General features: G+C 46.0%; 2 protein-coding genes across 4 annotated transcripts in view; one reads left to right on the top strand and one right to left on the bottom strand.

Moving 5' to 3' along the window:
• Nucleotides 1-5,496: 5,496 nt before the first annotated feature.
• Nucleotides 5,497-8,881, top strand: LOC134549656 (dynein axonemal intermediate chain 7-like). Of its 3 annotated transcripts, XM_063395460.1 has the most exons (6): nucleotides 5,499-6,002; nucleotides 6,475-6,619; nucleotides 6,860-7,074; nucleotides 7,573-7,740; nucleotides 7,919-8,032; nucleotides 8,602-8,881. In XM_063395460.1, the coding sequence occupies exons 1-6, from the start codon at nucleotides 5,799-5,801 to the stop codon at nucleotides 8,875-8,877; spliced, it is 1,122 nt and encodes a 373-aa protein (XP_063251530.1). In that variant the 5' UTR covers nucleotides 5,499-5,798; the 3' UTR covers nucleotides 8,878-8,881. The 3 variants fall into 3 exon arrangements, with proteins under 3 accessions (XP_063251531.1, XP_063251532.1, XP_063251530.1); XM_063395461.1 differs by lacking the exon at nucleotides 7,919-8,032 and having other exon boundaries at nucleotides 5,497-6,002; XM_063395462.1 differs by lacking the exon at nucleotides 7,573-7,740 and having other exon boundaries at nucleotides 5,498-6,002.
• A 402-nt stretch (nucleotides 8,882-9,283) lies between these two features.
• LOC134549655 (inositol 1,4,5-triphosphate receptor associated 2-like) overlaps nucleotides 9,284-27,056 on the bottom strand; it is a 36,506-nt gene continuing 18,733 nt past the window's right edge. The window contains exons 19-39 of the mRNA XM_063395459.1: nucleotides 26,532-26,694; nucleotides 24,723-24,784; nucleotides 23,739-23,804; nucleotides 22,839-22,947; nucleotides 21,551-21,674; nucleotides 20,730-20,811; nucleotides 17,194-17,240; nucleotides 17,032-17,096; nucleotides 15,694-15,776; nucleotides 15,497-15,569; nucleotides 14,707-14,761; nucleotides 14,594-14,621; nucleotides 13,916-14,056; nucleotides 13,383-13,517; nucleotides 12,492-12,639; nucleotides 11,542-11,585; nucleotides 10,867-10,944; nucleotides 10,694-10,758; nucleotides 10,154-10,255; nucleotides 9,912-10,016; nucleotides 9,284-9,537 (exon numbers count right to left, since the gene is read on the bottom strand). Of these exons, the coding sequence (XP_063251529.1) occupies nucleotides 9,294-9,537; nucleotides 9,912-10,016; nucleotides 10,154-10,255; nucleotides 10,694-10,758; nucleotides 10,867-10,944; nucleotides 11,542-11,585; nucleotides 12,492-12,639; nucleotides 13,383-13,517; nucleotides 13,916-14,056; nucleotides 14,594-14,621; nucleotides 14,707-14,761; nucleotides 15,497-15,569; nucleotides 15,694-15,776; nucleotides 17,032-17,096; nucleotides 17,194-17,240; nucleotides 20,730-20,811; nucleotides 21,551-21,674; nucleotides 22,839-22,947; nucleotides 23,739-23,804; nucleotides 24,723-24,784; nucleotides 26,532-26,694 (2,019 nt within the window). The 3' untranslated portion in view covers nucleotides 9,284-9,293. The remainder of the gene's footprint in view (nucleotides 9,538-9,911; nucleotides 10,017-10,153; nucleotides 10,256-10,693; nucleotides 10,759-10,866; nucleotides 10,945-11,541; nucleotides 11,586-12,491; nucleotides 12,640-13,382; nucleotides 13,518-13,915; nucleotides 14,057-14,593; nucleotides 14,622-14,706; nucleotides 14,762-15,496; nucleotides 15,570-15,693; nucleotides 15,777-17,031; nucleotides 17,097-17,193; nucleotides 17,241-20,729; nucleotides 20,812-21,550; nucleotides 21,675-22,838; nucleotides 22,948-23,738; nucleotides 23,805-24,722; nucleotides 24,785-26,531; nucleotides 26,695-27,056) is intronic.

Genomic DNA, 27,056 nt, shown 5'->3' with positions numbered 1-27,056 from the left:
GAGGTGTGTGCTCACCTGCCAGCAGGCAGGGCTGCCTTAAGCCCAGAGCAGAAGGAAAACACCCTCGCCTAGAGCAGCGGGGTAGGATTAGTCACACTGCCATGACCGGGACAGAAAAGAGCAGACAAGGAAGACAGGCACTCCGTTTTCCCTGCTGAAGAGCCTGGAGCAGGTTCAGTCTTTGGGCTGGCAGGGGAGATTCCTGCTGAGGGCACCCGTGGCCGTGTCCTGCCCTGTGACACTGCAGTGACCACGTTTTCCCTGAGGCTGCTCAGGGCTCGCCCACCGCAGGCGGCTCCTCCGAGAGCCGCGGGAGTCGGGAGCTTCCATCAGCGCTGCACAGTTTCAATTTCCCTGGCTTCAGAGAGAAGATAACAGCCAATCTAGAGCAGGTTAACCAGAATAAAATTAACCTAAAATTACGTGAAGTTAAAACAGCAGAGCTGTGCACAGTGGTAGTGGTGTTTTGGGGATGGGTGAATGCCATGAACAGGTGGAGTCCAAAGGATCTTTCCCAAACTGTGGTTTCCATTTTCAAGGAAAGCACAGAAACTCAAACCCCAAGTTTCCATCAAATGAGTCTAAGGTGGCAAATGCCAGGATGAGCAGGGGTCACAGCTCTGATTTTGTCTCTGATGTAACACCAGGCCCTGGGAGCAGCAAGAGTGGGGACTCACCTGCAATGCATCAGCACTGACAGGCCAGATCTCCGCCCTGAAGCCATCGCTCGCTGAGGGCAGAGCTCCTGTGCCAGCCTCTTCCGAGCCCTTGTACTCTGTGAGTAAAGGCACCCAAAAAAGGCAGCTCCAGCTCCTTCCAGAGTGGCTGAGCTGGGAATGCTCCTGGTGTGAATAGCGGGCAGCTGCAGCACAGCCAGGCTGGTGTCTCCCAGTACATCCTCCCCCTGTCCTCCCTGCACCCTAAACACTTCCAGGGCTGCTCTTCTCCAACCAGAAACCCCACAAGCTCCAGGCAAAGCCTCTCCTGTGTTTTACAGCCCTTCTGCTCTGCTCAGCTCCAGGGCCAGTGCTGTGGCCAGGCACTGCCTGCTGCCCAGGGCTGGTGCTCCTGCCCAGGGCACAGCCACCCCACAGCTGGAAATGGCCCTGCCAGCACCCCTGGGGAGAGAGAACCATTCCAAGGGTGCTGCTGCTGCACAGGTAACCACGAGAGCAGCAGGGTAAACAATGGCACAGAGACCCGCAGGGACGCGAGGCTTTGCCGAGGGCAGGGCGCAGGGTCCAGGAGCTGCTCTCACACAGGGGTCACCTGCTGCCAGCCCCTTCTCTTTGCTCTGCAGGGAGCTGCAGACGCCTGGGAAGCAGCTCCCAAAAGAGCAGGGAATTAAAGCAAACAGGAGCTGACCTTGGGCAGCCTCTCAACATGCCAGGCTGTGAACCTTGACAGCTCCAAAGGGGCTTCCCAGGGCTTTCCCTGGAGTGGCTGCCAGCACGTCAGGAGCAGGAGCCAGTGCTCCCAGCTGTCACAGTCACTGAGCCCAGAGGTGCTCTTGCATGCTCCACTAATCTGTAAAAATCACAGTGGAGAACCCTCTTGCCCTCCTGGGCCCTTGAAGACACCTGAGACATTTCACGCACGGGGACATCTTTGGTTCAGAGCTGTTAGCTTCCAAATTTTGGACACTAAGGATTCCTCTCAGGCACTGATGGCTCAGTGCTGGATGCAGGTTTGTATCCCAGCTGGAGATCCTGAGGCATTGACTTGTTTCCCTCTACTGGCTCACTTTCTGTTTTTTCCTCTAATAAATCAACCAATCAACAGGATTATTACAAAAGAATAGATGTGTGGTTTTGCACAACATATTTAGATAATCTGGCCTATGTGCCCTGAGTTCCTGTGGTCAGCACAAAGCTGCTGCACACCTGCACTATGCACCTGCCTAATTCTGCTTGCTCTTTTCTGCTCCAGAGCCCAGCTCTCCTCACTGCTCCAACAGGATTCCGAGGGGTAACACCACCCACAGGAGTCTGCTCAGGAAGTTGCTCTGTACCCCTGCAAGAGCACCTCCTCCTCAGCATCCCTGTGTGTCCAGAGGGTGTCCCAGGTGCAGGGACAGCACATCTCCTTGCACACATCTTGGTCCTGCACAGGACACTGCCCCTCAGCCCTTCCTACAGCTCCCAGCTCTGCAGTTCCAGTTGTCACCTCTGTCCCACACCTGGGGTTCCTGGGGAACGCAGCCAAGGAGCTCCATGGCATGGCCAAGGTGATCCTGCCTGTCCTGCCACAGGAGGCAGATCACTCACCTGCACAGCTGAATAGCAGCCAACAGCAGCCAGTGGACCACTGTGGCATGGGCCCCTGCCTGCCTGGTCAGGCTGCCCCTTCCAAAGGCCTTGGGAAAACACGGGGTGATGGAGCAGCAGTGCTGACTTCAAATGCCTGCCCTGCACAGCTCCTCGTGGTGAAACAAGGGTGAGAAATTTAAAAAACCCAACAACCCAGAACCCCAAATAATAAGGAACAGCAGAAAAGTTGTTAGTTTCTTAATCCTCAAATCCCTTCCCCCCTCAATGCATTTTTTTTCTGAAGAAAAATGAAGGAAAGGCTGAGGGGCAAAAAGGCAGAAAAGAAAAGCCACTGATTCCTATGGGCCTGTGAGGGTTTTTTGCAGGATGTGGATTTTGAGGGGTGCTGTGTCTCAACCTGGGAATTACAACAAAATGCAAGGAATTGGCTCTTCCTGCTTTGTCCTGAGAGCAGGGAGGGACGTGGAATTATTTTAAGGTCACTTGCACAATGATGTGTGAGCTTCCAGATCCCATTTTCTTCCTTCTCCTAATGATGCCAGGGGATCACCTCACTGAGGAACATGAGACCATCTGGAAAATATCATCCAGTGCATTATTCCCTATGTCAGACGGATATTTATAGATAAAGTAAATCATTTTGTCACGATCCAAACAAATAAGGAGAAGCTGCAAGGCAGTGGAGTGTCTCCTCCCCCATATCTGTGCATGGCTTTGCCCAGGAGGGGCCACTGGGATCTTTAAAGTCCTTTTCAACTCAAACCATTCTGTGATTCCATGATCCTTCCAAATTCAGCCAGTTTTGGAGCTCAGGTGGGAGCTGTTGAACCAGTCCCCCACAGGACCAGGCTGCCCCTAAGTCCCTTGCCCAAATCTGCTCCATAAAACCATATAATGCTCAAAAGGGTATATATTTTTGACACAAAATATGGTAATTTCAAAGGAGTTTCTCACAAAAAGTGAAGCCCTTCCACTCAGCTGAGCAGTTCAAGTTATAATTCAGAGCTTCAGTGTTTCAGGCTGCATGGTGTCAAGAAATACTTTATTAAACAGGAGTGCTCTTGGGAACTTCTGTCATTGGAACCTTCTTCTCAGTCCTAGCTTTCAACAGCTTGTTTCTATGAAATGTAAACTTCTACCACTGGGATTTAGCATGCTCAGTTTGTTTAGCACATGAACCGTAGCCACCAGCTCAGTCAACAAACAACTCCTTTTCACTATAATTTTTTCCACCTTCTTGAATCTTACTGCATTTTAGTCTTTAACTCCAGCTAATTTTTCTTTTTAAACAAACAAACAGCAGGCCAAACTGCATTTCCTTGTGGGGTACATTTAGAATGTATCCGTGTTGTCAGAGTTGTGGGTTTGTGTCAGTTTCTACAGGAGAAAAGATCCAGCTTTTGCCTCAAGATCACATGGATTTACTTGAATGGTGCAGAGCTAATTTTCTTTCTCAATCCCTCTAAAAACCTGAAATGCTGTCCTGTGAAGCTGGGTTAGCCCAGGCTTAGACACCAGGCTGCAGTTCACAGGATGGCCGTAATATCGAGGAATCACCAGGGTGTGTTTCACAGCTGGAGCAGGGAGACGTCCCATCTTTATCCTTCCTCCTTCCTTCCTCTCCTTTTTCCCTTGTCCTGCACCGTGATGTTTTTTCTTTGTCCATCTCACTGTCCTTTTGCCTGTACCTGTCTGCATCTGCTGCTCAGTCCTTCTCCCTCGTTGTACTCTTCTCTTTATAACCCTCTGTGCTGCTGCCCATCCCTCTCTTTCTCCATCCCTCTGCTGTGCCTTGCCCGTCTTCCCCCCACACCCACCTGCTGTGGTCATTTTCTCTCTCTGTCCTTGCTCCCCTTTTTGTATCTCTATCCCTCTGTCCTTCCTGTGTGTTTACCACTCTTTTTTATTTGTCCTTCTCCATGCCTCACTCATGTTCCTTTTTATTCCCTGTTGCTCTGTCCTGCTCCCTGTGCTATTGTTTCTCACTGGATCCTTCTATCCCATTCCCTGTCCCTGTTCTTTTTTAATCCCCCTCTGTTGTTCTGCCCATCTCAGCTGTTTTTATTTCATCTCCATCCTGCACCCTGTTCCTCCTTTCCTCCCTGCGTCCTCTCTGCTCCCATTTCCGGTTTGTGCCTCCCCTCCTCGCCTCTCCTTGGTGCTCCCATCCCACTGCAGGATGGGTCCAGCCTGTGACAGTGACAGTGACACTGCACTGCAAGGTCCCTCCCAACCCAGGCCATTCCATGATCCATGGAAACACTGCAACATCTCCGTGTGAATGGAGCGAAGTTTATAAATACAGGGATGTTTAGGTAACACTTTATTTTTGTTGACATTTCTGTTAATGATTGTTAAATGTGGAGAGATAACAGGACAGATAGGAAAATGGAGTTTGCCCCTACACTTGTTTTTATTATTTATGTTTATGCACTTGTTTATCATGTTTATATAGATATGTGCATTATTATACATATGTTTATGGGTGAAACACGCAATCTTGATGAATCTGCCAGGCTCTGGGGAGATCTACTTCCTCAGAAAATGATGATTCCAATGCATATCCTGGTAGGCATTAGTGTAGTATGGGGTGTTACTGAGTATTACCTAAATGTGTGCTTAAAGTGAGAGGGCCTAATTCTAGGAAATAAAACTGTCCCATGAGTTACAAATTTCTCCAGTGTTGTGGTGTCGTCCTTTGGTTTAATAAGAGTGAGTTTTCTTGTAGTACTGTTTAAATAAAACAAATGCAAACTATTGGCATAATTTAGCTCCACTTTACAGCATTTTAGGGTTGTCATTTTTTGATTTGGTTCCATTCTCTCAAACAAATTCCATAACAACTACAGTAGCTCTTTTTACACTATTGAACACTTTTTTCTTGATTCCTGTCAACAGTAACTTCTCCTGTACCATCCCTTGTGATGTTTTATGTGGGCTGGTTTGGCTTTATAAAAGAAAATATTTATGGTCATTTTTGTCTACAGTGTTTTTGCCTTTTAGGAACATTTTCCAATTAATTAAACCCTAAATTCATTATTTTATGTGATATATACATAACTCTTTTTTTTCCTATGCATAATTATCTTTATCTGAAAATTGTACTTCATGTTAAGTCCCTCTTGCTCCCCCTAATTATGTTTTTCATCCTCAGCCCATTACCTTTGGTGCCTTATTTTTATTTCTTTTGATATATTATTTGCTTCATTTCTTTTCCTATCAATACAATCTTACTAAACCTGTCCAGAATCTACTGTATTGTCGTGCTTGTGAAACTCTTCTGTGGGTATTGATGGACTCATTTTGTCAGTGAATCCTTATTCCTTCAGAAATCCTTTGGAACTGGCCACCAATCCCAAAGCTCGGCCCCCAGTCAGGAGTTCCTTTCCTGGCCCAGCTCTGCGTTCCCCACATTTCAGTGCTTGTCGAGAACCAGCAGATGGGGCTGGAATGCTGCAGTGAGGCAGCTCCAGCACAGAGTGAACTCAGGAGAGGTGGGAAGGGTGGGTGTGCTGGAGCACCGGGTTAATGCTGCTGTCTGCTGGGTTTCCAGAGGGGGATGCGCCGCTGCAGGAGGCCCCGGGAGGCGGAGCAGAGGCCCCAGCAGGCAGAGCAGAGGCCCCGGAGGTTGTTGATCTGCAGCAGCTGCTGCCCCTGGGCGGTGTGTACCACATCCAGGCCCTGCAGCTGCCGCCCCAGGCCCGGGACGTCGGGGACTGGAGCGTGGTGGAGGTGAGGGAGGAGAGGGAGCAGCCCCTGCTGCCCTGGCACCCCTGAGGAGCTGCTCCTGGGGCTGTCCCTGCTCTCTCAGGGAGCAGGACTGTGGGCAGGGGAAGAGCCTGGGATGTTCATTCCCAGCCCCGGGGACCTCTCCTTCCCCCTGGCACTGTGGGGACACAGTGGAACTGCCCCTGCTTTTGGCTGCAGCTGCTGCTGCTGCTCTCTGAGGCCGTGGATCTGTCAGGAATGGCTGTGCCCACGGTGTGGCCCTGCCTTGGGGCTGCCTTCAGCAGCACGGGAAGGGTTCCAAGGCTCCTGGTAGCTCCTCTGCTACTGCCTCCAAAGTTGTAGTGGGAAATGTGCAATATTAGCAAACCATTTTAAATGGTGCATTAAAAAACTTTGCAGTGGTTAGATGAACTCAAAGCAAAAACCTGCATTTTCTGATAAACTCCTTATCTGTCCTTTTCCTCTCTTGCCAAAGCTGCTGGATGTTGGACTGGAGGTGTATCCATATTCCCCAGAAGAGGCTGAAGATGGCACACAAGCACCAGTACAGATAACCCTGAGGCTCCCTGATAATGTGATTTATTTTCAAGTGCCTGTGGTTGCCCGATGGGATCCTGCAGGTACAAACTTAGGACATAAATTCATTTTAAATCTCAGTAGTGGAATTTATGCCTGAGTTGGACTGTTGTTACAATCCATCTGTAAAGATAAGGGCCAGTTTGGAGCCCAGAAAGAGTATGTTAATTGATTTGGGGTTTAGATTTTTTATTATTACTTTTTTGGTTTTGTTTTAATTCAGCATTATTACTGGCAGAAGCCTTCCCTGCACCTCACTGTATCTTTCCACCCTCTTTGCTCAGGCCAGCAGTGGAGAACTGATGGCATCAGCAACACGACCTACGAAGCAGAAGAAAAGAGCATCACCTTTGGGATGGGTGCCTTTTACACAGTAGCCCTTCTCCAGGATGCTCACCTGAACCTGCCCTATCAGGCCTGGGAATGGCACCCTACTGCTGTGGATGAAGGACTCTTCACAGTCACTGCAGTCTTTGCAACCATTCAGATACAAATTAAGGTACTGTCAACTTTTTAAATCGGACATTTGTAGTTAAAAAACCCCATAATTATACAGTGTCCCTGATTAAGAGTTTGGGATGATGGCACAAGAGCAATTTGAGTCTCTCTTCCTCTCCAAGCACTGGTTATTTGATTTCAGTTGTTTACTATGAGTCCTGTTGCACCTGTTAGAGACCTGACAATGGTTCCTCTCTCCTCCAAGCTCTACCACAAGAAGTTAAAGCATTTCTAGGAGCCTTCTACTAATGCTCATTGTTTCTTCTCAAAGTTCAAGCTACTCATAATTTGTTCATTGCTGCACAAATCAGTACACCAGTGTCATTTCTGAATTCCTACACAAAACTGGCTCTCTTCAGGATCTGTAAATGAAAGGTCACAGCCCAGAGTAGCAGATGATGGGGGCAATACCCAGCATAGCAAAGTTATCAATATTTGAAGCCTAAACCAGAAAGTTCCTTCATGACCAGTAAGTTGCTTTCACTGGTTTGTACAACAGGATAACCAGTGTAGGTTGTCTTCAGTAGTGGTGGAAGAGGAGGAGGTGCTTTCCCACATCACAGGAAAGTGGATGAGTCCTTTTGCCCTCAGAGCAGCTCTGAAAAGAGCTGGAGTGAACATTTTCCCAGCAGAGTACTCTCCTGAGTACATCCCTGTGCCCACAAAGGTGAGTGCCAGAGAGTTTCTGGTGGGTTTTTCCCCATTTTTCACTCAGGTCATCCCTTCCTGCCCTGGGACCTGCTGTGCTACCAGGGGAGCCAGGGACTGAGTAAAGCAGGCCCTGACATTGCTGTGACACAGGGAAACGGAGTGAGATGTGTCTGATTTGTCCTTGTGCACTGCAGGCTGCCCTGGCAGAAGTGAAGGCCTATGAACAGATGGCTCTGCTTGCAGCTGCTTTTGCTTTTACTCACAGCAAGTGGAATGGAGAAGCAGGGCCAGGGCAAGTCGTGTTCAAGGTTTGTGGAGTCAGACCTGCACTGACCCCTGCCCCAGTGAGACAGAAAGAATAAACGCACCCGTGGTGGCTTCAGCCCTGCCTCAGTTCAGTGTCACACACTGCACTGGAGAGCTCCCAGGGGACACAAGCCTCAGAACAAAGACACGGGCTAAGGAAAAGGGAACTGATGAGTCACCAAGGGGGGCAGAGCCAGAGCTGGGTGACAGAGCTTCATGCTCTTCAGAGGCCCCTTGGGAAGCAGCAATCTGCTCTGCCAGCTTTTTAAGGAACAGCTGGGAGTTTCTTCCTGCCTGTAGGGTTTCTTTTGCTCCCTGCTGCAAAGGAGGGAATAAGAAACCTCAGTGTTGATTTGTCTCCACCTGAGAACTAAAACATTTGGTTAAAACTTCTCCCAGCCAGCCAAGCTCTCCCACGTGTGGCTGGAGAAAGGTAACACACCCCACTGCTGGAAGCTGGGTGTCCTTCTCCTCTCAGGTTAAATGCATGTGACCCACAAATACAAATATTAGAATTTATATCTGACAGTGGCACAGGCTTCACCTCACAGAGCATTTTTTCCTGCAATAGGTGAGTGAACACCTTACAGCAGGTTCTGCCCAAGACAATGACTGGTCTCTTTACATGTTCAGTGATGAGAAAGTACAAAACCTGAAGCTCACTGAAACCAGTGAAGCTTTTTCAGAAGAGCTGGAAGAGGGGTCTGAATTTCACTCCACACTCTACCATATGCTGAAGGATTCTGCCAGCAGTGAAGCCATGGATAAAGTGGAAAGAGCTGGCTTCAAGTTTATTGATTCTGTGTATCAGCTGCTCCTTGCTACCAGAGTTTTAGCATACTCTTAGATACTGCATGCTTTCCTTTAAAACTTTATTATCAAAAGCTTTCAATAAAGTTACATTTCAAGTCTTAAATCCTTTTCTATTCAAATAATTGAAACAGGTTCTAAAATGCAAACATTTTATCTTTGTTCAAGCAAAATAAATTCTTTATTCTCTTGTGGCTAGACCACTTAGACACTTTTGTTGTTAGCTAAGTTCAAAACCGCATTCTGTTGTAAATCTCAACAGAACTGAGACCCTTTTAGCTACTTTTAAAGATGACTTTTGTCAGAATGGGAAAAAGATTTTTCTTTTCCATTTCAAGTCATGCTTTAAAGAGAAAGAGTTCATCATCTCTCCTCCAAAATACGCAGAACCCACAGAGCAACCCCAGACGTGTAACCTTGGCTGAAGCGCAGCCCCGGCTCCCGCCCTGCCGGTCACACCGGGGGAGGGCCCTTGTGCTGCAGGCCTGTGTAGGGCCACAGCAGCTGCTGCACCGCTGTCCACGAGTCCCCGGTGCCCGCAGGGGCCGCCTCCGCCGGCCTCTGCAGGGACAGCCCCGTCAGGAAGCTCGTCAGGGCGGCCAGCAGCACCAGCACCGACACCGACACCCAGAGCGTTTTGTTGGCGTTGCAAAAGGAGGCCTTGAGGTGGGATGTCCATGCTGACATCAAAGTGTACCTGGGCAGGGCAGGAAAGCACAGAGCCCTTCGGTGTTCCTTCAAAACGTTCAGCTCCTCCCACCCCACCGCAGAAAACCTCAAAGCAAACGGGATCCCACAACCATCACAAGTGCCAGGTGTTCTGTTCTGGGAGCTGGGCAGGGGGAGCTTTGGTTCTGGGTATGAAACAGCCAAGGAAGGAAATCCCAGCTCACCAGTCCATGCATGCTCCCTCTGCCTCACACTGGTTCTGAAGAGGATTCACAACAGCTGCTTTGCAACAGCAACAAGAAATCTTGCTTGTAGAAAGCACTGAAAGTCCTGGCCTTTTCTTTGAACCCACTTCCCATGTGCACCTCCCAATCACAGCTTTAACTTGTGAAAAGAACTTACATTGACTCCAGGGTCCATTGGGATGGGTGTTTTCCTTTTTCAGAGACACTTTCTTTTCTAGTTGGTTGTTCCTGTACTTCAGCAGGTGATTCCAGCTGCTCATTTCTGTAAACAAGAATCAACAGTTCCAAAGCTTTGCCAAATTCACAGCAGCTTGGCTGTATAGCCGTGACCAGGTAGTGAATTAAAAGCTCATTGAAACCAAACCAGCACCACTGGGAGGAGGCTGCTGCTGAACTTACTTGGTTTCAAAATGCTCCTCTTCATACTCTGCCCAGGAATAGGTGCTGAGGAACCTCTGCAGTGAAGGACGCTTCTCGTTCTGCTTCACCCCTAGCCTGCCCCTGCCATGTGTTAAACAAATTTGTCTGATTTTCCCCAGCAGATAGAGAGCAGAAAATCAGAAATTTATCAGCAGCCTACTCATTTGGTTGTCCTCAAATAACTTACAAATTTAGTTGCTTGAAATTACGATCATTAAAAAAAACACAACCCAAAGGAAACCAAACAAAACTACAGATCCATCCACTGCAGATATTTAGATTTCACATTTTAGTTCTAAAGCAACAAAGTTGAGGGTTTTTTTTTTGAAAGCTCTCAATGCTCAATAAATAAAGGTGAGCTCATAAGGCTTATTTACGTATTATAGTTCATAAAACTAATGTGAAAGGTGTAGCCCAAACATTATTCTACCACAAGATGCTCCATAAACTGCTCACTACAGGCACAGTTAGAGTGGAAAAACATTCCCCCCATTCCAAGACAAGGCCAGGTGACTTTACCAACTGCTTGATCTCCTGCTGAATCTGTCATTCCGTTCATCCCCATCAGGTTCATGGAGCTGGGCCTGGAGGAGGAGTTTGCCATATTTACTGCCCTGGCATTCTGATGCCTCATCCCAGCCATTTTTGGGGAGGTGAAGCACCTCAGCATCCCTCCAGCAGCCCCTACTTACCAGTGGCACCCCAATTCCTGCATTCCCAGCACTCCTGGGCACTGTTGCAATGCTAACTCTCCGCAGGGCTGACGAGGGCTACACAAATAAGAGGCATTACTGGCTCTGAGCAAGGCACAACTGGGTTACCCACTGAGCACACAAAATACCATCTGTTTTATACAAACTACATTAATAAAGGGGATGTTGACACTTAGCTTGAAGTGACACACAAAGAATCCAATCTCAAGTGCAGATCAAATCAGATTATTAAAGCAGCATCTTTCCAAAACAAGTGCTTTCTCCTCACCTGAGTGAGGCTGGCTGCACAGCTTCCAGCAAAATACCAAAATTGCATGTAACTAAATTCCCCTAACCTCACTCACAGGAATTCCTACACTCAGTTTGAACTGGTCCCAACCCATATTTTTGTGCTAGACCCTCCTTTCTCCAAGAGAACCACACGTGAACAATATTTCTTAACCAGTGAGAGAGAGCCTGACCATTTCACCTTCATCTTCTAAGGGGGGCCACTTAGAAGGTTGGTGGGTGCCTGAAAAGTAGATCCTCATGTTTAATGACAGCAGCCCATATTTGTGAGAGAAAAGCACCAAGCAGTAGAGCATCAGCACATAAAAAAAGCAAAGAAAAACACATACACACTTAAATTTTGAAATTTCATGTAAGGACCATTACCTTAAAGTTAAAAGGACTCGGTAGCTTCTTGCTCATAGATTCATCTATGAAGAGATCAAACATCAGAACTTTAGAGGAGGAGTTTGCTGCTTACAGGAGTACAGTGAGTTTAATTTGCAGCCTAAGGTACAGTGAGTTTAATTTGCAGCCCAGGTACACTTTGATGTCAGCGTGGGCATCCCACCTCAAGGCCTCCTTTTGCAGAGTTTAGGCAAAGCACTCTCAGAAAGCAGAAATGAGAGCTCAGAAAAAAGCTTCCTATTTCATTAAATAAGCTCATAACATTCACACATTAGTTTCCTCTGCAAGCATCAACTTCTGTCACTATCAAGTATATTCTATTATTGAGGCACTGTCCTGTTACAGCACTGCCTTTCACAGTCAGGACTGTGATTAAAAAGGCTCCCACAAGGATTTTATGGCATGGAAGGCTTCCCTTTTGGTGTTTAAAAGACACATCCTATTTTTCAGAAGAATTTAATACTTCTCTGGCAAAGCCACAAGTGCACAGCACTGGCTGCTGAGAAGGGGAAACAGAAGACCCCTGGACTTAAGGGGTTTGTAATTCCCATGTAGAAAAGAGCAGGGTGCCAAAGCTCAGCTACCTAGAAACAGCTACTGTGAACAAGCACCCAAATTTACTGCTCACAAGGAATAAGATTATCACTAGCACATACCATGCACTTTGCTGAAAGCCAGAACATTCCTGTGTATTCCAGTGGTCCCACACACCCCCTGAGATCCATGACAGCTTAGGTACAAGTTAATTTCAGAGAGCTGCTTTTAATAGTGTTAATAAATTGCTATTTCCCCCACCATTTTTAGAAGAGAGGATAGACCACCCATATAATTCCATCACCTAAGATATGGAGTGATTATATGATTATTCTGCAGCTAGAAGGGTCTGTCTGGCAGGTGCTAGCCAGGTGGAAGAGGCTTTTCCTGGTTACCTCTGTCTCCAAGGCAGCTGAAGGACCTCTCGTTCTGGAGCAGAACCTGCTTGAGCTCCTCGAGCTCCGCGTGCTCTTTGGCGTACATGCGCTTCAGGTTCTCCACGTGCTGGATCATCACCTCCACAGCCTTGCTCACCCGGCTCTCCTGAGGGAGCAGGGAAAGCTGCAGCCACCAGGAACTGCCTCACGTTTGGAGATTTCCCCCTCAAGCATCTGCTCTCCTCTGGTGTCCCACTTTTATCCTCCCTTTCAAAGCTTCACCACAACCCCAGCATGGCACATTTCTCAGGTTTCATTTCTCCAGGGATTGCTCTTGTTGTAAAATAAATAAGTCAGTCTTCAGTTTTCCAAGCCCTTACAATTCATCATCATCTCCTCTGATCTACAGTCTCAGCTGCCACCATGCATTTGCTGGTATTGCCAAATCATATTTTCCTGGTGCCATGGAGTATTATACACAACTACACCTAACTTTTGAGCAGGGCTTTGTAATTTTCCATAGATTTAACTATTAGCTACCCTTTCCATAAGGCACAGAACTACCTTTGCAGCATCAAGGCTATTGTTACCACCCTGCTTGTTATTTTGTACATGCCACTACTGCAAAGTATTTTTTTTGTTTGGTTAGGGTATTTTTAACCAGAACCTTATTATTTCTCCTGTGGGTTTTTGCACAAGTCTAGCTGCTCTCAGTGCCTGGGATTCTTTATAACAACACAGACTGAGAAGAGAAAGCCAGGACTAAGCTGTAGTGGCCAGTATACTCTACACAAACCAGATTCCCAAATCCAATCCTGGAACCAGAAGTCCAGCAAGCAGATGTGGCTATCCTTTTGCAGCTAGAAGATCTCAGCTTTGTACCAAGTACTTCTAGATGGAAAGTGTTACCTGATTAATAGCTCCCAACATCTCTGCTCTGCTGGCGACTCGAGCTGCGTATTGGCTAAGGAACTGCAGGCTTTTCTGCAGCTTCTTAATGATCTCCTGTGCTTGGTTATCTTCTTCACACAAAGGAACTAAAGCCTGAGAGCACACATTGGTAAGAAAACTATGTGAATTATTAACAGAGAATGAAGGGTTGAGCTGATGACACTGAGGAGCTGCGTTCAGGCCCACATCAACATCCTCAATCAGTGTAACTTGGATAGAGAGCTCCAGTGGGCAGAGACTGGAGCATCACATCAGTTGGAGCAGAGGTCAGATGCTTGTGCAACAGAAAAATTCCCTGCTGCCTGAGCATGCAATGCACTTGGATCAAAGTTGCCCCTTGTAATCGCTCATATTTCAGCTGCATTGCTCAGAACTTCCTTTGTATTTGCTCATCATGTATCCCATGCACACACTCTCCCCTTTAAAGAGCTATTTTAAGAGAGATACATCTACTTACCCCATCCACCCCACCAGCCCTGGCCACTACTGACCTCTAACATGTTCACAGCATTTGTGATCTCCTTTTTCAAGTTTTCTTCAGCCAGGTCTCGGGACCTCTCTTCAAGCTTCACTCTCTTATCCAAAGTAAACAAGTCACACTTAAAACCTAAAGACAGCCTCAGAAATTCAGCCTGTTGTGGGAGAAGAAAAGATTTCAGAGGAATCCAAGTGATGCAGAAGTTGAAGTAGATTTGGACACTGACATGATACCCTGTGACCAAAGTTTAGGAGAGATACAGAAGGATAAGTGAACATGGCCCACTTCCTTAAAGCAGGTCTTCCCATCTGCAGTGATGGGGGGAATGTTCTGCAGCCAGAAGAGGTGACATCCTGGCAACACACTGTGCCATCTGTGCCTTTTGACAACACTGTCTTAAATCAGCACATTCTGCCTGGGAGGAGGTCACAGCTATGCTCCCTCAAGCTTGCAAACAAAAGTCACAGTAGTGACAAGTCTTAGTTCAGTTTTACAGATTTCCACCTTTCTCCATCCCATTTCTTGCATAAATGTCCATTAGGCTTGGAAAGAGACATGTCACAAGTTAACCTACAGAAATACATCCAGTTTCAGCTGGATCATTCTTTTACATAGGAGGAGATACTAATCAGAGTTTATCTACAAGACCTGTTATCTGAAATACTTTGGGATACAAGCTGTTGAGACTTACCTCCACTTCCTTCTCATTTGGGGAGTCACTGCAGGAGAAGAAAAAGAACCATGGAACAGACTGTGGCTTTAAAGTCATACCTGCAGGTGATCACTGAAAGTTGAAACACTTACGGCTCATTTTGCTTGGTTTTATCTCCTTTAATGCCACCTGCAGTGGGTGAACTCCCTGAGAAGAGACAAAAAACCACACTCTCAGACCAAAGTGAAAAAACAGCCTCTCAAAACCAATCTGTGAGAGTCTTTTAAGCTTCCACAGAAGCCCCTGCTCAAGATTTCCAGTGTTCAGCTCTCACCACTGAAAATAACTCATGTGCCTCAGGTTCTATTCATTGTGAGTCACCACAGCACTGCCACTTGTACAAAGCCCCTAAAATCAGTTGTTCTGGGGACTTCAGCTGGCATCTTATTAGCACAGAAATGATTAATTGGAGGTTTTGGTTTCAGGATGTTATGTGATTTACTACCTGGCCAGCTTTTAGTGATCTCCAAAGGCAAAGGAGGAGGTGATTTGGAAAGTGGAGTTGTGTAAGGACAAACAACATCCTGCTCCTCTCTATTATGGATAGCACAGAGACACTTCTTTTACAAATCTTTGGGGAGAGCAGGAGTGCCTGGACTGTTTCAAATATCCCAACTCCTTTGCAGCTAAGAATTTTCCTCCTGTCTAGAGGAATGTGAAGCTCAGTTAGATCAGTGTCTGCAGAAATCAGAGCAGCAGATTCTGCATGACACCACTGTTCTTCTATTCATCTTGATCTCCAACTGCAGGTACCAAGCCCTAAAACAAAAGCCTCTGATGATGCTTGGTGTGGGACAGGGAGCTTCCTGCACCTCTCTACACAGCTCTGGGCTCAGAGCTTGTACTCCAGTAACATGAAGGTGTTCAGCAAAACCCTCTTACCTTTCCTGCTGGGAACCACAGCTGGTGCTTCCTCACTCCACTCTTTATTATCTTTCTTTTCCTGGCCCAGCTCCTAAAAGCACATGAGAGCAGTTACAGCAAGGGAGCAGCCACACCACCCCTGGAGGAGCCTGTCCCCTCCCTTGTCACTGCTCAGCCAACCCTGCTGGGCTTTTCACTGCCACCAGCACTCTTACCATGTCTTGCTTCAAAACATTTTGAAACACAGGCTTGTTTTCTTCCATCACCAGGCAGGATTCCTTTTTGATTTCACTTGGTCCTGTGGAGAAGCATTCCTAAATCCAGGTAACAATAAAACACACCAAACTTCCAACACCCACCATTTTAGCTGTGGGCCAACCAGGCTAAAAAGCTGCACCAAATGCAGTGAAAGCCCACTGAGAAAAAGAGGAGGCAGAAAAGAAAACTATAAAGACAAATAAGAAGTGTGATGATAATCATGATTGGAAAAGGTCCCCATAAGAAGGGTTACATGTCTAAAGCTGAGAATATAATATACTTCCTGTAGTTGAAGATGCAAGAGTTTTAGTAATATTCCCTTGGACAAATAAATTTTATTATTTTGCTGTCAGCATGGAGGTTTTCTTGTTATGTTTCCTGTTTAAAGAGGCAGCTTTTAATTCATATTTATACTTTTAAGAACATCTTGAATATTTTATTTTCTCCATTGTTTATGCAGTCACACACAGCTGTGAGGCAAAGAAATGGCAGAGGGAAAAAAAATGAAAACAAAAAATGCACAAAACCGCCAGCTTCATGTTTGAAGTCTAAAAGGAGAGATTGATCAGTTCTAATATTGGCAGCACTTTCTTTTCAGAGATGTACAATGGGCAACTGAATTCTCAGACTTTAAAGCTATTGGGACTCTTTTAAATTTGTTCTGCATATCTGTTTCCTCTTAGCCAAAGGGACCTGGACCACATATGAAAATTAACAGTTGAGGGAAATTAGGAGAAAGAAAATGCTTTTAAATGAAGGGACAGAATTAGATTTCAGGAAGATAGTACTGAAGGAAAAAACCAAAACCAAGCAAGAAACTCTAGTCTTATGTTGAGGTAAAGATTAAAAAAATATTACAAACACACAGAAGTATTCTGTGCTGCTTTTTCAGATCAGCTTTACAAAACCAGCTTAAATACAGTGTGTATACATGCTCCAGTTTTGGCTTGGTTTTATAGTTTTTCAGTGGAAGAAAACCATCAGATGTGGTAAGAATCTGGTGGGTGTTTATGGCTCTAGCAAAGACAGAACAAAACACAAATGCCTCTACCCTACCCTTGTGCAATAGCCTTGAAAGAGGAGAAAGTGTTTAGTGGCACTGTCAAACTAACTGTTTAAACCCATAAAAACATATTTTCTCATGTCAAAATTGTCTGATATTTTGTACCCACTCAGTGTTCTGCCAGCTGAGCAAGCCCCAAGATCTCACTGAGTCATTTTACTCTTCACTGAACACACAGACTTGGGTACCCCCATGACTTCCAATTAAGGACGGCCCCAAATTAAGGACTCACCCGGTACTGGTGCTGTGCTTTCCACTGAGGATGCAAGAGCTTCTTGGGCTGATGTTGAGTGATCACTGCCAAAAGAAAACCCTTTCAGATACTCATCCATGTGATGATGGATCCATGATACAGATCTTGATAAAGGATTTTGAATCTTGCACAAGACCTGACCTGGATGTGATCAGAGCAGCTGGCGGTGTCGGCTCCCCACGGTCAACCTTCAGAGAGAGAGAAGAATTTGCATCAGAGTGAGAACTGCCAGTATAAAACTTGCATGTCAAAACTTTAACATTCCCAGCTGTGCCTAAACTATTCCAGCAGTGAAGAACTAGCTGGTAAGTGCACAGATTCACCCACTAGTCTAAAGCCATGTCAGGAATATCACACTCAGTGATGTGTTTTGGTTCCTGACTCCGTGGTTTGCTCCTAACACATATTTCCAATGACCAGTGAAGGTGTTACTGCACCACCACTGTTCTATCTTAACTGTGCATCAGGAGAAATCCATTTTCAGGGTCTGGAGCTCAAAAACCTACAAGGAAGGTGCACAGAGCTTCACCTGGCTGTAGGGATCAGACTCATTAGGTAAATAAAAGCATTATTAGTCACAGCACGAGCAAGTAGGTGGTTCAGAACACAAAACTCATGTGCTGTGTTGTACATCTTAGTGACTGCCTTTGAAGGGACTCAGTTTTACAATATTATGCATAACATTTACCCAGTCCCTTCAGAAGCCTCAAGCCTCCCTGGTGTGCAAACAGCAGAGGAACAAAGCAATTAAATGCTGGCAGTTTTGCTCATGTTCCTCTAGCTGCCACAGTGCGGTTTTGGACCTGAGTCTTATCACATCGCAGACAAAACCAATATCCTCTTGAGGTTTTTAATTTCGAGGGAGGTGCTATATGTGCAATATCCTTCTTCCTCATTTCACCCTGGAAAGCTCCAGCTCACTCCTTCAGTTGTTAGTTCGGGCTCTCTTTATGGGTGGAAACACAGGGGGGAACTCATGAGGTTCAAAGGGTTAACTTGGTTGTGATTTGTGCTGCATTACATCCACTGTCAAAGAAAAGTGCCAAATGGAAAAAAAACAGCCCAAACCCACTCCTCTCTCCAAGAAGAGGAGAAACAAGGCCAGACAGCTCCCTACACAGCAAGCACCCAAGAGCACTGTTGAAGTGTGTGTGGAGAAACAACAGAAAAACCACATCAGCAAGCGATTGCCTGTGTTCTGGTATCTTTCCTACCCCCTCAAGTGCCCTCAGAGGACACAGGAAACCCAGCAAATGAGAACAGGAGATATCCAAAGGCCTTGGTCATTCCTAAGAGTGACCAACTGCTCCCAGCATCAGGAAGTGCCTTTTGCCTCCTCCCTGCCCTGTCGGAGCTGGGCTGCTCTTGCACAGCCCTACCCCAGCCAGGTGGATGCTTCCTCTAATGCAAATTCAGGCTATTTTTGTATTATTATTTGAAGTCTCTGGTAAGCTAAAGGAAGTGCAGCAATGCATTTGCCTTGTTCAGGCCATTGGGTCTGCAGGAGTGTTGGGGAGGGAGAATAACATCATGTTGGAAAGAAAAGAAATCTACAGGGCTTTTAAAACTAACACACAGCACCCAAGTAAACAGAAAAGCCCTTGCATCACCTAGAACTGACTAAAATTATTCATTATGCTACATGACTTGTCCCTGCCCAGATGGGCACATGGTCAGTGATTGCTGTCTGCAATGAAGGAAAACCCTCAATTCAGTTTTTTAAAACCCTAAGCTAGCTACCAGGACTGTACACTCCCATGTATTCTGCATAAAGGGTAAAAATAATCCAAATAAAAGACAAACATCACATTCTAGATTTCTCAGTAAAATAGAATTACACAATAGTTTGGGTTGGAAGGAACTATAAAGATCAAAGTTCCAACCAGTGGAAGGAATACCTTCCACTATCCCAGATTGCTCAGACCAACATCCAACCTGGCCTTGGAGACTGCCAGGGATGGGGCAGCCACAGCTGCTCTGGGAAACCTGTGCCAGGGCCTCACCACCCTCACAGGAAAATCTGTTTGCACAGGGCATTAGAGAATGGCACAGTCCTTTTATGAGGAACAACAGCCAAAGATGATCCTGAAGCGCATGCCTAATCACTTCCCCCACCTCCATCCCTCTGATTAGCATAATAATCCAAGGATTCTCATTCTCAGCCCACAAATTCTGGCCACGGTCTGATACAACTCCTCCCAAACAGTCATTAACATTTGGAAGAACTGTCTGGTTTTCAGACTGCGGTATGACTTCCACATTTATAAATCCAAACAATAACAAAAAGCCCAGTCATCACTTGGCTCTCACAAGTGCTCCTTTATTAAGTAACACCTGAACTTCTATGGTGACAATGTTTTGACACAAATAATTTGGGTCACTTCTGTGCTGATCTGCTCAAATACATCTGCAACTGCAGTGTAATAGAACTCCAAAGAAAAATAGGGAGGCTTTTTCTATTGAATAAGGATATTCAAATTTTCCTACATGTCAGTGTTCAGAACAGATATTGGGCACAGCCCATTGACCTTGTCTCTGGAGCAAGCTTTAACATTTTCATTTTCCCACTTCAGAACATTCATGTGCAAAGCTTATACTAAAAAAAGTGATAACAAGAATGGAAAATGACATTTTTGAGCCCAGCTGGAATTACAGAAAGCCCCAAAGCAGCGAAGCACAGTTGTTTCACACATCTTTGCACAGCTGTGACTTTCCAGGACTGGATAAAGTAGGAACCCTTGAGAGGATCCTCTTTAAGGGCGCTTAAGTAGGAGCAGCACAAGCTGAGGGTTCATCTGCTCTACCCCAGGTGTGCTGAAACCACAGAGAGTCCCCAGAACTCTTACTTTCTACCCTCACTGCACTTTCTGCTTTGATTTACCACTATAACCTGCCCATGCTGTACTCACAGGTACTACACACCAGCCAGGATCACCCTGAGGCTGGCTGCTCCTAGTCCCAAAAGGATATTTCCAGGTTCACAGAAACCACTGACCAATATTCTTCCACCATCCTCACCAACAGAGTTTGTAAAGCTCATTAGAAGCTCTGTGTGGTGGAGCTGAGGTCTAGATTTCAATAGTCAGGACTGAGGCATAGTTCAGGTGTGGTGAGCTGCAGTTTCTCTTGCTGTTGCCACAAGAAAACTGCAAACTCAAGCTGTAGATGCAGGATTCAGGGCAGCAGGGAAGGCACAGCTGAGTACATCAGCTGAAGGAAAGCTCCCCTAGAGCAAAGATGGCATTTTTCAGCTCTCACGTGGTGCCCGTGGGAGAAAGTGCAAAGAAAGGCAGGACTCCCAACTGAAGCAGCCTGTGGCTCCTTGCAGGTGGAGAAAAAGAGCTAAAACACTCTGTTCTTCCTGGCAGAGCCAAGTGTTACTGCAGAACCAGCATTGTCTCCAGCCTTGAAACCACATTTAAAACACTGCATAGCTAAAAGCATGACCCAGTTGCACATGAACAAGAAGACATTTGGTTTTATAACCAAGGCATTGCAGAAACATGCCCAAATAGAAGGGAACCCCCCCCCATAGCACCCTGCTGACTGAGGCCAGCTCCATCCACTGTGGAGCAGTGCTGATTTACAGCTGAGCCATCTGGACCCTGGCCTGAGCAAGGCATGAAATGCTCGAGCCTGTTCCAAACCACATCTCGGGCATCAGAGGCAGCACTCACCTCAGCAAGTGAAGAGTCCATCATTGCAATGGAAACAGGAAGGTCTGCATCAGTGTAGTCATCAGCAGAGCGTATTTTCCACCTGGCAACACAGGCTTTATTTGCATATGACCCAAACAACAGAGAGATAGAGTGCCCATTTTCCTTAAGCACATAACAACTGAAGTCACCACTCTCTGTGCAGTCAGTCAGCTGGTCTCTCAGGGAAAGACAAATTCATCACCAACATCAAACTCTCCTCCCCCGAACAGTCCTTCTCCCAGCCTCCTCCACACTGCACAACTCTACAGAAAACCAGTGGCAAAAGCTTTGAGAGCTGCTGAGTCTCTTGCTGCAGACTGCCTGCTTCTGCACCTTCAGGAACATCCTTATCTTCTAAAATATTCACTGCAATTCAGCTTTCATGATCTCAAGCAGTTGAATCTCCATTTTAAAGATCTAAGGAGGCAGCTTGATAAGCAAGGACCTCAGAACTCCTGCTCTAAGCTCTGCAATAAAAAGTGACTCCTCAGAGCCAATGGGATTTTGGCACCTAATGGGAATGCCAATTTTGAGTTAAACACGGAACTAGACAAGAATGCCTAAATCATATCTCAGTTCTCCAGCATGAAACTGAAACCCCATCACTGTATTTGGCCAGTTACCAGCAGTTCCAGTAAGGAATTTTGGTAACTGAACAGAAGCAAAGTGTTGCCCTGGATCACCATGAATCCAGTATTCCCCCTAAGGGAGGCCCCTGCAGCTGAACCCAGCACATGGGATCTGCTAGACCCTGCTGGCTCTTCTCCCCTTTACCCCAAAAGGTTATTCTGCCACCTTACCTGCATTCTCCTGATGTCACATCCGAGCTGGACACGTGTCCCACATCACACCTCTCCAAGGTGCAGCTGCCAGAGCTGTGCCCAGGAGGGTTATTTGGGCAGGAGATCTCCAAGGTCAGAGCATCTGTTAAGAAGGACAAGCAGGGAGAGAGGTGGTCCTTAGCAAAATTTGATTTAGTTACAAGTCAATTTTTTTGATAACTAAAATAATCAAGAAGGAGGCCAACCAAGAAGAGACTTATAATAAGGCAACTTCTCTCTTGGTAAGAATGGGTTTGGTAGTGTGGCCTCAACTTGTTTTGTAGCTGGAGAGTTTGGCAAAATGCAATAGCTCTCTCAGAGCAGCAGAGTGCTCTGATAAAGAGAAGCAAAGAAAATTCTACTTGCATTGCAATCAATGTGGCCTAGAATTACACTTAAACATCCATAGTCTGTGTGAGAAGAACCTCTGTGTGGTACCAGCTGGGAAAATGCTTGTGTGTGAAATCCCAAATGCAGCACCCTGCAGCTCTGCAATGCATAGCTGCCAGTGGCTGCTTTTAGTCCTCATAAGGCTTGGGAGTTGCAGGGAAGTTCAAATAACTCAGGAATGCAGCAGAAAGTAACAAATACAATCTGCTGGGAAAGGTGGGGCAGTTCAGCCTGGAGAAGAGAAGGTCAAGTGGACACTGGCACAGGGTGCCCAGAGCAGCTGTGGCTGCCCCTGGATCCCTGGCAGTGTCCAAGGCCAGGCTGGATGGGCTCTGAGCAAGCTGGGACAGTGGAAGGTGTCCCTGCCCATGGCACAGGGGTGGAATTAGCTGATCTTTAAAGTCCCTCCCCAAAGCATTCTCTCACTCTATGACTTTATTCTCAGTATCTCTGTTACTGCTCAGGTTGTTAATCCAGGTACCCTCATCTCAGCAGCCAAGAAGCAGGATATCTCAGGGTGTGCCAGTCAGAGGGAATGGGAAGAACAGAACTCTTGCCCTCTGGATCCAGGCTGGCAAGCATCCTGTCAGGAATATACCTGGATGTTTGATTTATACCAAGAGTTCCTTAAGATTTTGGGAGCTGTCTATCAGGTTGACAGACAGCCACCCCTTCAGGCCTTTCACTGCCAGCCCTGTAATCATGGTTCAGATTCCTGTATCACAGAAATAGGTAATACAGAATGCAGAAATAGGTTGAACCCACAACAGATTTTCCACACTCTAGCAGCACACTCAGCACTATTGAGACTGTTCTGTCAACTTTTTCTATTTTTCAGGTGAAAGACAGAGAAATATCCAACACTATCAGATCTTACCTAGCAGAGAGGAGCTGTGCCAGTGTGAAACAGCCGAGGGCAGCACCCAGGGAAAGGCAGAGTACCAGGTGGGTCCTTCACTCCATGGTTGTTTGGAGCAATGGAGCTGCTAATTGAAAAAATAAGAAGTGCTGCTGTTCCACCACACTGAATACATTAATGCCACCAACTCCCCCCACACACAGGCATCTGCATAATGTAACACCAACAGTTACACAAATACATCTTCTGTGGCTTTTTTGTCAAGAAAAGCAGAAGAGCTCCTATCTTTAATGGGCAGAACAGTTACAGGAAGGGGCAGGATAGCCAAACTTTACACTTGCAACAAAATGTGTTGGTTCAAGATAGGTCTGGAAATAAATCCTACAAAACCAGGCAAGATGAGACTGAGAGGAGAAGCACAGAAGCCACTCAAACCCTGTGAAGGGGGTAAAAAAGAAAAAAAAAGAAAAATCCAAAACACACTATTTCAGCCAAGCCAAGAGGTGTCATCTGAAGATGCCATCTGAGAAAACTTCTGAAGCAACATGTGCACAGCTGTTTTTGACCTAATGTTGCTTAAACAATAAAAAACAGAAAAGAAATTGGAAGAAGTGCCATCTTCAGACTCTGATTTTTCTCAAAAATCAATTTATCATGAAGCTGTGTTCTTCTTCAGAGGCAATGGGAACCTGGTTTTGCAATAAGGTGTGGAATATGCTTTTGTATGCCTGTAAACACCTGCATGCACACACAGAGATATCAATCTCAAATTATTTTTAGTGAACGCTTAACCCAGCAAAATCTCTCATGAGTAAAGTTATTTATCTCCCTGAGGTGATGAAGGAAAAAACCCCCACCCAAATAAACCTAACATCTCATTTGAACAGGCTCAGCAATGATCACAGCAAGCACACTTACCTTCCCTTTTACATGTTCAGCTGACGTGGGCAGCAGAGCGTAGTCAGATTCTAACTCTGCACAGCACTGTTGTAATAGAGAGAGTTTAAGGGAGGCAGGTAAGGAAAAAAAAAACCAAAAAAAGGAGAAGGAACCTACCACTGGTTCTGAGCAAAATGCAACTTTATCTTTGAAACTGAGCTACTTGCAGTTATCAGTTGCAAAACTCTGCAGTTGTTTCCCCTTGCTGTTTTCAGCCTTTAATTCTCATGTACAAATTTAAGTTTATTCACGTGCAGCTGGCCCAGTTTTGACTCTGCTCCTCTGATGCCCCTGTCACAGCCTAGGGGACATTTCAGGACCTTCTGTGTGCTGTTAAATACCCTTGTTGGTCTGTGTTGAATCCAGAGTGCTCAGATCCTCAGCTATAGCATTCCTTACTAGAGCCAGTTGGGAAGGAAGTCTCTCCACAATGTTTCCCCCTCCACCCCCTCCCAAGCTGAAGCAAGTAGTCCTATTCAAAGCAAAGCACTCCAGAGTTATGTAATTTCCAACAAATTTCTCCACAGAGGGCCACAAACACTTAAAAAGTGTTTCACTGCCTGTTCCAGTGTCTGGATACTGAAAACATCTTACATTACGAGATTTTAAACTTTTGTTTTCAAGCCTGTCTGCAGAAGTGAGGGCTGGTTGTGAGACAAAAATCACACCAATGCATCAGGAAAGGTTTCCCTCAGCCCCTTTTGATACAACCACCAAGGATTGCTCACAGTGAAGACCAACACCACACCTCTCAGTCCTGACACGTTTTTCCTAAAAGGCTGAATAAAGAAAATAATAAAGAAAATAACGTGCAGATTTGTGCATACAGTTTATGCACGTGTTAGAAAAGAAGACACCAGGTGCTGCCAAATTGTTTGCAGCTGGTCTCAGCTGTGTTGTCCTTCCACCAGAGCCCCTCCTGTGCAAGCCCACCTTTCCTGCTCCCAGCAAAGGGCACCGTACCTGGCACAGCAATTCACAGAGTCTCCTCTGCAGCAGTTCCCATCTCAGGGCATTAGCAGTTGCTATGAAGAGACATTTACAAGTCTAACAGGGTTCCTTACAACTTGATAATGAGCAGTCTGATGTTACAGCATCTCTAACTGCTCCTGATCAGAATTTATTGCAGTTTGCGTTACTCTGGGTAAAACCGCAACATTTTTTTCCCAGGAAAAAGAACACACTGGACATCTTCACCTGCAAATCACAGGCAGTGCTTCCTCACATCATTAGTGTTAGGATGCCTCAGTTCCTTGTGGAAACAGATCCCTCACTTACAGCTTAGGGAAAGAGAAGTATTTGGTCTTTCCATCTGACATCCTGTACAGAAGCTGTAAAGTTCATGGGCTTGGTATTTCGAAGCATATTCCCCCTCTTACCATGCAGGTGGGAGGAAGTAGGGGACTGGAATGTGTGGGTGGGGAGGACAGCACAGCCCAGCCCTTCAGTCAGAAGACGCACCAGACCTGTCCAGCTTTCTATAGGAACCAATAGAAAGCATTTTTATTTCTTTCCTTCAGTGCCAGCCTTGTTTGTCAGCCCTGGTCTTCATAATGCTTTGCAACTTCTCTACACATCTGCCAGTTTATTTATCTACAGAAAGACTTCTGTAAAGTAACTGGAATAATTTAAAGTCAAGGTCTTAGCCATTTTCAGGGTGGGGATGTTTTGTGGTTTTTTGTTTGTTTGTTTTCCCTGTTTTTATTTTTTGAGGGGGGGAGGTTGGTGTTTTTTTAGTCACTGGCACCAGTCTCACGTATCTGGGGTTCTCTCTCAACCTGCTCAAGCTCACTTTGCAGAGGAGTTTCATCTATTCAGAGGTGGAAAATGACAAACTATTTCCACTGTCATTCCTCTTACTAAGAACAAAATAAAGCAGCTGCACAGTTTGAGGGAAGCATGAAAGCAAAAGGAGCACACACACACAAACAACACTGAAACACTGGTCAGAGGGGAGCAAGAAGTTTGGGGCTGGTTTTGCCATATCAGGGCAAAGTTGTGCCTTAGAGCTAAAACAAATGGTCCCAGGGAATTTGTCCTGCAAGACAAACCATGTTTCACATGGAGTTGTTTGTAATGCACAAAATCAGTCAAATCTCTCTTCTGTAAGAAAGTGATCAGACTCCAGGGTTAGGAAAGAAAAAGTCATGTGTTCTGGGCTCAGACCCCTGCATGACTTCATTGCCCAGGTTATTGAGGTTCTGATGTCAGGAAGTGAGTAAGAAAGAGGCAATATGAAGTTTCCATGGCTCTGTGGCAGAAGTTGCACGTGTACAAGGCAGTGACAGGATTCCTTTCCACTAAAGAGAGCAGCCTAACACCACACAGATATTCAAAAACACAGAGCAAACAGAACACAGAATGCACAAAAATCAAGTCTGATTCAGGAAGCTCAAGAAAGAGTAATGGCTTTGTTAGAATAAGGGACGGAGCAACACTTTGGGTGAAGGAGTACCTGTGCCACCGGTGGAGTTACTAAGCCCCCTCCTAGGACTGGGGGTCTGTTGGGAGCTTCTGAAGCTTCGGTGGATCCCCACACCCACTCCTTGGGATCCCACCTGCTTCTCAGCTCCGATGGTGGCAGATCTCTTCAAGGGGGAGGAAAAGTAGAAAAAAAGGGGGGAAAAGAATCCCAAAACAACAAGTAAGACTCTGCAGGGCATTTTACTGGATGACCTGCAGGTCAATCCTGTTTTCCCTTGATGTAACTAAACCCTAAAGTACTTGCCCATGCAAAAAGTGAATGCTGGCACATTGCCAAAAGTTACTCACTTTTGTGGTCTTCCACCTTCTCCTGAAGCAACTGGCAAGTGCCTGCTAAAGCTGCATTGACATCCCTGAGCTTCTGCTGCTCAGAAATGGCTTCCTCCAACTTGCTCTTCAAGGATGCTGCTTCCTCACAAGCAGAGTGAAATGCTTCAACTTGATCCTCCGCCTAAGCACAAAACAATATTTAGGGAAAAAAGAAAGGAATAAAAAAATAAAGCAGCCTAGCTAGCACAAGGAGCTTCTACAGTTCGTGTAACTGAAACCAAACTGCATCTGTTCTTTCTCAGGAAGTGATAAAGCTCCCTCTGAACTTCTGCATTTTTACATTGGGGTGGACTGTGTATGGAAGCTATTTTTGGGCCCTTTTTTTCTTCTTTTTTTTTTGCTAAGCCACCACAAATATGCAATGCTGCCTCTTTCATCAGCAAACTGTTGTCACCACCCCCTCAAATTTTACTTCCTCTGCTGGTTCCACTCTTGCAGGGAGGCGCAGCACTCCGAACACGCCGTTCCCTTCCCCGGGGGCAG

The sequence above is a fragment of the Prinia subflava genome, chromosome 4 (genome assembly GCF_021018805.1).
Source record: "Prinia subflava isolate CZ2003 ecotype Zambia chromosome 4, Cam_Psub_1.2, whole genome shotgun sequence".
In the NCBI taxonomy this organism is placed as follows: Eukaryota; Metazoa; Chordata; class Aves; order Passeriformes; family Cisticolidae; genus Prinia; species Prinia subflava.
The sequence above is the reverse complement of the archived record's forward strand: the minus strand, read 5'-3'. Positions and strand labels throughout refer to the sequence as shown.